This window comes from Polyodon spathula, chromosome 11, assembly GCF_017654505.1.
Source record: "Polyodon spathula isolate WHYD16114869_AA chromosome 11, ASM1765450v1, whole genome shotgun sequence".
Taxonomy (NCBI): Eukaryota; Metazoa; Chordata; class Actinopteri; order Acipenseriformes; family Polyodontidae; genus Polyodon; species Polyodon spathula.
The window spans coordinates 33,115,165-33,126,248 of NC_054544.1; the positions used below are offsets into that span (position 1 = coordinate 33,115,165).

General features: G+C 35.5%; 1 protein-coding gene across 1 annotated transcript; it reads left to right on the forward strand.

The window, feature by feature from the left end:
• The first annotated feature begins 2,963 nt into the window (after positions 1 to 2,963).
• On the forward strand, positions 2,964 to 8,339 carry LOC121322692 (extracellular calcium-sensing receptor-like). Its single transcript, XM_041262897.1, is given in 6 exon segments — positions 2,964 to 3,163; positions 3,631 to 3,925; positions 4,590 to 5,405; positions 5,483 to 5,710; positions 6,759 to 6,882; positions 7,056 to 8,339. Coding segments are annotated over 6 exon segments (2,577 nt in total). The 3' UTR covers positions 7,970 to 8,339.
• The last annotated feature ends 2,745 nt before the right edge of the window (positions 8,340 to 11,084 follow it).

Consider the following 11,084-nt stretch of genomic DNA (forward strand, 5'->3'; position numbering starts at 1 on the left):
CGCCAATTTTTTTCTCCTGTTGCTTTAATTGTCCCCTGGTAGAAACTAAGACCATTTCTCGACCTAAAATACGATCAAAAAACGGCCAGTCTCTTCCCAGGAGAACAGGGTATGGTAAACATTGCGCTACAGCCACTTTAACGTAAGCTGAGTAATCACCTACAATAAGTCTAACTTTAGTGGTGGGATAAACCTGAGTTTCTCCATGAATACAGGAGATAGCCACTTTACCCTGTGGCTCCCAGGCTACCCCATCCAAGAGAGCTTGCCGAATCAATGTTTGTGCACACCCAGAGTTCGCAAATGCATAAGTACTCTTTCCCCCGACCTGTACTCTTAACTGATAAGGGCCCTCCCGACATTCCCCAGTGTTCCTACCTGTTACTGCTGACCAGGATCTTGTCGCCAGGTCCACCTTCATTAATGGACAATTCCTGGCAATGTGTCCAGGCTCATTACATTGGTAGCACACTTGGTTAGGAGGCATCAACAGAGTTAATCTGTCCTGCGAGTCCGCGACTGGTTACCCCCTCTGGGCTTCATTGGTTGGTTGGTCCGAGTTAGTTTAGGGGCAGGAGTGGGGTCTGACCCGGCGCCTTCGTTCGCGTCTTCGTAGGCCTCCGCCAGGAGGATGGCATCCTCGAGAGTGGTAGGTCGATTCCTCTTAATCCACTCTCGATTCCCTGGCGGTAGTATAGACGCGAACTGTTCTATAACTATTTTCTGCACCAGTTCTTGGGGTGTATGTTCTTCTGGCCGCAGCCACCGGGTGCACTGATCTAAAAGATATTGTCCCGCAACCCGGGGCCGCATCCCCTTGGACAGCTGGTATTCCCGGAAACAGCGCCGGTATGTTTCCTCTGTCATCCCGAGGCGTGAGAGAATGGCTTCTTTTACTTTAACATAGTCCCCTGCATTCGTGGCCGTCAGGGCTCGATACGCTGCCTGAGCTTCCCCTGTCAGGCAGGGTGCCAATTTCATGGCCCAATGTTCCCTAGGCCACTCTGCAGCCTCTGCCACTCTCTCAAAAGTTATCAAGAAAGCCTTCTCCGAGGTCATCTTCTGAAGTTTTGGCTGAGCTGCAAACATCCGGGCAACCGCTCTCTCTGATTTTTCCACTAGCTGTCCAAAGAACTGGGCGAGCTGTTCCTGGTACCTTGTCTCTCTCTCCTCTCGCTTCTCCTCCTGCTCCCTAAACATTGCCAACACTGTAGCTGGATCCATTTTCACTTCTGACACCACGTGCGAGGCGAGAGTGTATTAAATGGAATGTCCAGACAGTAATTTATGTGTACAGAAATAAAATAATTTATTTTTATTATCTATACACAACAAAATAATTAAATAACAAAAGAAAACAAAATGGTGTGAGGGAAGGAGTGCAGGGGTGAAAATCCAAAACAGATCGTGATAACTCATCTTTTTTCGTCTTCGTGGTAAACCATACATAAACAAAAAAAGACAAAAGAAATGTTAGTGTTTTTTTTTTTTAAATCCCGCTGCACCAAACCAGTCTCTCCCTCCACCTGTTACTCCTCCTATTTTACTTTCGGACCAACCCCGAACACAGTAGTACGTTCCCTTTAGTATGTAATGTCCCGCCTCTGTAGTCAGTGGAACACCAATCCCCAACTGACAAGTGTCCTTATCCTTCACTTCACTCCAGTGGCTGGAATTTACATACTCGTACTTCCGCCCCTCACCAAGGTGCCGCTCCTCAAAAAGATGACTTTTGCCATGGTCACGAGATCTTGGTAAGGGAAGTCCCGAGTTGGTTTGATGCCATCTACTGTCGGGAGGCTGAATGACAGACCGAAATCCCTTTGACTCATCACACAGTTATTAAGCATATCCATATTTAACATTGGTATAGGTACCTAATTAGATTCCAGTTTTTATAAAGTGAAATGCATAAAACAATTATTATTATTATTATTATTATTATTATTATTATTATTATTATTATTATAATAATAATAATATAATAATAATTAATAATAATAATAATAATAATAATAATAATAACAATAATAATACATTTAAATATTTCCTTTTTTTTTTCTTTAATGCCACGGAAACTAAAGAGAAAACATACTGTAATAATATTGTCAACCTGTGATATCAGCTTTACAATACATTTCTATTGACCAGTTATTCTGGAATATAATGAAACCTACTCACATTAAATGAATCTTATCTCATTCCACTTCCTCCTCTACAGTACTGGCCTCTTCTATGAAAATACAAAATGTATGTCCTCTGGATCTAAATTATGTCAATGCTGTAATTAATTTATATAATTAATAAAAGTGAAATAAGTATGCTACAAAAGCACTTTACGTAATTACAGATGTTTTGTACTTCTTCATTACAGGGATGGAAATAAGACTCCCACTGCATAGCAGTCTGAGCCATTTCTGTTTTACTATGTTTAATAAGACACACATGAGCTTGTTACCTATCAATAAGCACATATTGCATTACTCTTAAATTACATTAATTTTTATATTGCATTTCCCTTAAACTGCAATTTTATTTAAATATAGATGTAGGCATATTTTCAAAACAACTGGAAAACCCTAGGAATTTGAAATTCTGTTCATGTGATACTGTATTTATATGTTTACTTGACAGGGATACTGTACTTAGAAGTAACATACATAATACATAATGTCTTCCAAATGTATTTATATAATTAAATAAATAAATTAACAAATAAATAGCTAAACAAACAGCGCTCTCTAATTGCTAAGGCATGAGATTCACAGTGGTTTAGGCCTAGATGATTAATGCACAGCTGTTCTCTCTCTTCAGGCAGATTCAGACCTTTGAGAATTACTGCTTTGTTGGGAGTAAGAAACTTACTTCATACTAATTTCATCATATGTGATTAGCACTGCACTACAGTATATATAGTCAAGAAAGTGTCCTATTTTTACTTTGACTAGAGAGACAATTCTGAAATGCTACTCATGGCAGTACTATTAACAGCCCTTTTAACAAGGGCAGAACAGCCTGTTTGCAGTTTGCGAGGCAGATCAGAATTGCCTCAGTTTTCAAAGGATGGAGACATTACAATTGGAGGAATCTTTCAATTACACAACAACCTTGGTGGTGACAAACCTGCCTTTAAAGGAGAGCCTGAACCACTGAAATGCAAAGAGTAAGTGAAAACTAACTTAAAAGGAAATAAAAAACTTTAAAATAGTTTTAAATACTGTTATTAATAGGTTGCTTTCATGTTTATGTTTTTTTTAATCACATTTACCAGTAGTACTAGCATATACAGGTCCATTAATAATTAAACTGAAATTACAGAGTAGATACAGTATTCAATACCAGTGCTTATCACAAAATCCTACACTATGACTAGAATGATATTTACATTATAGAATCAATAACACATATCACAATATTATTTATTGTCTATGACCAGATGAATAAGAAGAAGTCACAAAGGTTTTGATGTATTGTAATCCCATACATAATTTGCAGGTATACAGCCGGTCATAGGTAAACATGCAGTACTTGTCCAATGTTTGATTATATCAATGAACTATGATAGCTTTTCTTTTCTTTTTTTTAACTAGAGCTTCAATGCTATTCATAATGTCTTTTCATTCTCAACAGTGTAAAATTCAGAGAATTCCAATTTGCTCAAACTCTGATCTTTGCCACTGAAGAAATAAACAACAGGACAGATATACTCCCTGGTATTTCACTGGGTTATAAGATATATGATGATTGTAGTACCATACCTTTGGCTATAAGAGCAGCGATGGCTTTAATGAATGAAGAGGAAGAAAATATGTACTCTAACAAGTCCTGTACCAAACCATCTACTGTCCATGCAATAATAGGACCCGCTAGTTCTTCAGCAACTATAGGAATTGCGACAACAATAAGAGCTTTTCACATACCAGTGGTGAGAAATACTAGATATTTTATAAACCTTTTTCAAAATAATTCAATAATTCTATATTAGGGATTTATTTACAAAAGTTATATAACACATATTTTGTAATATACCTTTCTTTTCATATGTGTAATGTTATGTCCAGTATGTTACAAAATACGTTGCCTTAGTAGCATAAACGTATTTATTTGATGGGATGTGTAGATGCATCTTTGCTGGAGGTGGGTTACCCCATTCAGATCTATCTGAAAACCCCTCCAACCTATCCTAACAGCAAAGTCAACTTGACTCTGTACAGTTTATATTCAGACCCATACAATAGACATGGTTTAGCAGCTAGCATTTAAAAGGGATGCTTGTGTAACTGAGCACAGTGTGATAACCTCGTTGTATATATATATATATATAATAACATCAAATTATTTCAATAAGACTATATAGTTATTAGGTGTAATAGTTTTGATATGTCACTGTTAAGATTATACTGACTACCTTTTCAACCTGCTTCGAATACTGGATTGATTTATAAATGTAGAAACATGCTTAATGAAAAGTAAAATATCTGGTATGTAAAAGATCTCGATTTCATTTTCTATTATTTGTTTTCTGTACAGATACTTTTCTTTCATTCACGAATAATATTTAATAATCAATTTTTTTCTGTTACTTCCAGATTGGTCACTTTGCAACATGTGAATGTTTGAGTAACAGGAATAAGTACCCTTCATTTTTCAGAACCATACCAAGTGATTACTATCAAAGCAGAGCCCTGGCACAGCTTGTAAAGCATTTCGGATGGACTTGGTTTGGGACAATTAGAAGTAACAATGATTATGGCAACTCAGGAATGGCTACTTTTGTGAAAGCAGCCAGGCAGGAGGGAGTTTGTATTGAATATTCAGAAGTCATTTATAGAACTGATCCGAGAGAGAAGATTCTTAAAGCAGTAGATGTTATCAAGAAGGGCACTGCAAAAGTTATTGTAGCTTTCCTGTCTCAAGGAGAGATGGCAGTTTTGTTACAAGAAATGTTGCTTCAGAATGTTACTGGTTTTCAATGGATAGGAAGTGAAGCTTGGATTTCTGACAAAAACCTTGCAGCAGGAGAAAGCTACAGAGTTCTGGGTGGGGCACTGGGTTTCACAGTCACTAATGCAGTAATTACAGGTTTGGAGGAGTTTTTACTGAACGTCCGTCCATCTGATACCCCTGGGAATTCAGGCTTTAAAGATTTCTGGGAAACTGTTTTCAGCTGCACCCTGACTACCCAAGAAAAGACCTCACCTGTTAATCCATGTACAGGGTCTGAGAATTTAGCAGAGATAAAGAATGACTACACTGATGTAACTGATCTGGGAAATGCCAATGATGTATATGAAGCTGTGTATGCTGTCGCCCACTCATTACACAATCTGTTTACATGCGAAACTGACCAGGGACCTTTTGCTGGTAAGACATGTGCAAATAAGAAGAAGATTGAACCATGGCAGGTAAGTGACTGTGTTTTATACTATTAGGAATTACATTCCTGTGTGAATCATTGTGCTAACGTCTTGTCTTTTTGTAGGTAGTGCATTATCTGAAAACAGTTAATTTCACTACCAAGAATGGAGATAGTGTTTATTTTGATGAGAATGGGGATCCAACAGCAAAATATGCATTACTTAACTGGCAACTCAATAAGCAGAGCATCATGCAATTTGTTACAGTTGGTCTCTATGATGCATCTTTACCAGAAGGACAACAATTTATTATGAATAACGTCAATATTGTTTGGGCAGGTGGTCAGGATAAGGTAATGTCTATCTAATAATATTTGTACTCTATAAATGATTTATTAATGTCCATAGATACATATGTGCAGAAATCTAAGTGCGCAATGCAGACACACAGTAGGACAGGGTGAATGACAGCCTTAGAGATTAAAACACAGTTAATAAGCAATTTGTGCTGGGCCTTCACTACATTCATCACCAGCAGGGAAAGAAAAAGGTTTGGTTAGTTCTGATTGCTTTTACAGTCATAAAAAAAAAAAATCATATATTATATTCTCGATATCCCCTCCATTTGCTTAAAACTTTAGCAACGCTTTTTTTATAAACATAAAACACATTCCAGTTATTGGGCTATATGTATGTTTTTTGTTCATAAATACCTCTTTTTGTGGTACTTATGTGTTTCGTTTAGGTTACAGACAACGTCTACCGGTCAATAGTACATGTATGGCTTATATTACTATTCTCTCCTAGCAACTAATAAATGGAGGAATTGTGGCCAAGATTCTTGACTGAAATTAATTATTTTTTTCTCTCCTTGTTTTTTTTTTTTTTTTTTTTTTTTAGTTTTCTGTAACAAAATGCAGATTCTTTGTTGAACTTTCCAGGGATGTAAATAAAGACTCCCTGCGTAGCAATTTGATCCATTCCTGGTTTTACAAAAGCATTTAATAAGACACGCCTGAGCTTGTTACCTTTACACTGTGAATTATCAAGTTCCTATTAAAACCTGGAATATGAGTCTTCTTTCCATCCCTGCTTGCGTCATGTACACTATGAACTTAGAAGCTAAGTTGTACTTGTTGAATACGAGAAAGATCATGTGTCGATCATGTACCTTAATTCGACCTTAAGTAATGTATGCAAAAAAGCCATCCTTCTCTACTTGTTATGGTGAAACAAGACAGGTGTATACATTACAGATAACTTACAAATGAAATAACGGCATTATGACTTTGTCCCCAAAACACATGATATGAACATCCTTCATACATACACCCCAATGTCTTGATTATTAAATCTATTCAGTATGTTGACATAATGTAATATATTGTAATTGTTTTCAAGGCGCCTAAATCAGTGTGCAGTGAGAGCTGTCCTCCAGGCACTCGGAAGGCTGTTCAGAAAGGAAAGCCTGTTTGTTGCTTTGACTGCATACCATGTGCTGATGGAGAAATCAGCAATCAGACAGGTAGGTTAAGAAGAAGCATTGGACAAATAAAACACTCACTACACTAACCTGTCATTGCATCAATGGGGATCTGTACTTAATAATAAATAATAATAATAATAATAATAATAATAATAATAATAATAATAATAATAATAATAATAATAATAATAATAATAATTTTTTTCTTGCAGATGCTATTGGTTGTATGAAGTGCCCTTTGGAATACAGGTCGAATAACCAAAGAAACCACTGCATCTTAAAAGCCATTGAATTCCTGTCATTTGGAGAAATCATGGGGATGTTGCTGATGATCCTTTCATTGATTGGGGCTTGTTTAACCACTGCTATAGCGATTATTTTCTTTCGATTCAGAGATACCCCTATTGTTAAAGCTAATAACTCTGAACTCAGTTTCCTTCTTCTGTTTTCATTAGCACTGTGTTTCCTTTGTTCACTTACTTTCATTGGCCAGCCCTCTGAGTGGTCCTGTATGTTGCGCCACACTGCCTTTGGGATCACATTTGTCCTGTGCATCTCTTGTGTTCTGGGGAAAACAATAGTCGTGTTAATGGCATTTAGGTCTACACTTCCTGGTAATAATATGATGAAATGGTTTGGGCCAGCCCAGCAGCGGCTAACTCTTTTTGCATTCACATTCATTCAGGCCTTAATTTGCACTCTTTGGTTAATAATATCCCCTCCTTTTCCAAACAAAAACATGAACTCTTTCAAAGACAGAATCATTTTAGAATGTGACCTGGGATCTGCAGCAGCATTTTATGCTGTGTTAGGGTATATTGGGTTTCTTGCTGCCATGTGCTTTGTGCTCGCTTTTCTGGCTCGTAACCTACCAGATAACTTTAATGAAGCTAAATACATTACATTTAGCATGCTCATATTCTGTGCTGTTTGGATCACTTTCATTCCAGCTTACATCAGTTCACCTGGGAAGTACACAGTAGCTGTAGAAATATTTGCAATTTTAGCTTCCAGCTTTGGTTTGCTCTTCTGTATTTTTGCTCCTAAATGTTATATCATATTACTTAAGCCTGAGAAGAATACAAAAAAACATTTGATGGGAAAAGGGCCCTAAAGATCACTTTGAAAGAAATTAATAAAAATGTTCTAAAATATGAAAACTACACGTTCACTTAATTTGATTTGGTGTTGTTTTACATTTACAACATTCCATTGGGGGGTCATTTTAACATGGTATAAAAACACATTCATTCAAGCGTTGTAGCCCCCGCATTAGGAAATGCAGATTATTTTTTTAAAGACAGCTTCAAAGTTGCGCTTATACAGCATGTTTGAAGATTCACTTTTAAAAAACAATAACATAATATATAAGTGAAATAGAAAATGGGAATTATATCGTATCAAGTTAGTCATGTACATTTTTTCTAGGTACAGTATTACATTTTATAATAGCTACGTTTGTAAACCAGCACACTGTATTATCCAGCAGAATTTTCTGTTCCCAGGTTAGGCAGGTTTTACTGTACACTATTGCATGCTAGAAATTCTGTAATACATTTTACAAATGCTCTCTTGTTAAGTGAATGGTTTGTAGGCTTCATATTTAGCTGACATATTCATTGTTAGTGTTTAGAAATATATTTAATTGTTTATTTCAGTATTAGGATGTTTCAGGTCACTGAATGGAGTGCAGACAAAAAAGAGCATAGGAAAATAAACATTCAATTTTTATGTTGACCCTAAATGTATTTAATATCTGGGTTAGGATCACAAACATGAAATAAATAAACATACAATACCGTTTTACGGAGACATATGTTCAGAAGTCAATTCCATATAAAATAAAATGATATATGAATGTTTACTTATTTAGCTAATGCCAGGGAATCAACCATTTTCTCCAAATCAGAACATGTCTTAAACACTCTACCTGATGCCACTTTTACAAAGGTTAAGCTTTCTCTTTAGAACCAACAGAGCCTTGATTACAGCAGTGCTGTTGCTATCTAGCACACTGATTGGATACCCTTATTCTGCTATGAATGCAACATTTAAACAGATGTGATAATATCTTCGATCCTTTAGATCCATTAGATACTAGAATAGCTGATTGCCTGTGGGGATTTATCAATGTTAAAGTGATTATTAAAGAGATAACAGTTCTTAGATTATAACATCTGCATTTAGCTGCTCTAATGTAAACTGCATTCTGATTAAATGTGGAATTGCTCTATTTGTAGTCTGTGATTATTCTTCTTACTACATACAATTAAAAGGCTTTTCTATTATATTTACTGCAACCTTACACCACCTCATAAATAGATCACTGGTGATAGGCTTCAATAGAACTTCTCTATAATATACTGGAGGTCTCAATACTGAATAGTGACACACACTTTAGAATTTATATTTACTCTGCATTTGCTTAACACATTTATGGTAGTAGCAGACCAAACAGTACATTTCAAGCAGGTCAGGAGTTAAGACAGCTAAACAGAATAGCGTATGCAGCTGTAAAATACAGGACTATAACAAAAAATAACGTACCATAAAAATAAACATATGAAGGAATGATAAAATAAACTTGAAAGTCTGTTTACAACTGCATATGGAATGTGCCATATCAATCAATTTCTCCTCTTGATGACCACAGCTTCAAAAAAAAGAGCATCTCTTAATTTCAAATTTTATAAAGATTTTTTTTAATGGATACAATAAAATATAATTGTGTATACTTACACTTTTGTCTGTAGCTTGCAAATCAATATATTCACAGTACAGAAATGAATGAATCCCACTGTATATTTTCTTAAGTCAACTGTGCTATTATGTGTTATCATATCATCATAAGCATGTTTTATTAATAGCATGCTTTACAAAAGTATACTGTCAATATTATTTTAATGCATGTACTTTCAATCAACAGCTATTGCAACTCCTCTTGCATAGTCAATAGTACAAACTCTATCACACTCAGCTTAAAAAACAGTCTGTGTTTATTGTATTTTTAATCAACTACTATACATGTATTTCAATGTAGTGCACTACTTTATGTTTATAATACTTAATGATTACAATAATGACATGTTGACACTTCTGTGTGGTTAATTTCCCTTTTATCTATTATTTGATTATTATCAATAATTATGTTTAATAAATTGGTCTTTGCATTACAAATAAACACTTATTTATGCCATGAATAAGACCGCCGCTAGGCATACGCAAACATGCAAGCTGCGTAAAAAAAAAAAAAAAAAAAAAAAAAAAACAGGCAGTGGCAATTTTGCGCGAAAATTATTCTCCGTGAGAGAGTAGATGTACAGTATACCTTTGCTATAACAAGCCTGTTTGAGTCCAAGCCTTGTGTTCCTTATATTGAGGGGTTCGTTACAGCGAAAGGACAATCAAAATGAACCGTAAACTGTTGGAGTAAGTTAATGAGATGAGATAGTGAATAAAAGTAGAATTACATGTACCTGTTTCATGTATGCAGTATTCTGACTTTATCTAATTTGTTAAAGAATTAAAATGCAGTACAAAAAGCAAAAATCCCAAATTGAAGTAAACTTTTATTTAAAATCATGAATTGTTTCAAAGGGCACCAAATCTTAATCCAACATGCAACAATCCCAAACTGATCTTTTATTCCAAATCAACCCGACATGAAAAGTTAATCAGATCCTTTAAAGTCTTTAAATCAATTTTGCATTGTGCATGATTCCTAAACAAGCCAAAAAAACAGAGTTATTTTTGACAACCTATATTCACGACAGATATAATCCTGCATTACTCCTTTTCTCAAACAATCAATATAGTTTCCAGGTTTGTTGCAACATAAAATAACTTTCATTTCATAGGCATAGCTACATATACATTTTTATTAAGACAAAAGACTGGACTTCACTGCGAGGTGGCATCTCGTGCGTACAGACCGAGATGTTGACAGTGCATGTATATTGTAACACAAATCTTTATCGCTGTAAGAATGAGTCTTCACGCAATTCAGGGCTAAACTCGATATTTATTACAGTAATAAATGATCAAAGATAACACTATGTAACACAATTTTTGTTCCTGGGTAGTAAGTGTTATTTCCTAATTGCTTATGCCTCAAAAGTATAGAAAATGGCTATCTGGTCCTGTCACTATAAAACTTTAAACCTATTAAATGTTACTTTTTGCCGGCTTAAAACCGGAATTTGTGTGTCTTTTTGTTCACATAAAGTCAGAAAAAAACAACA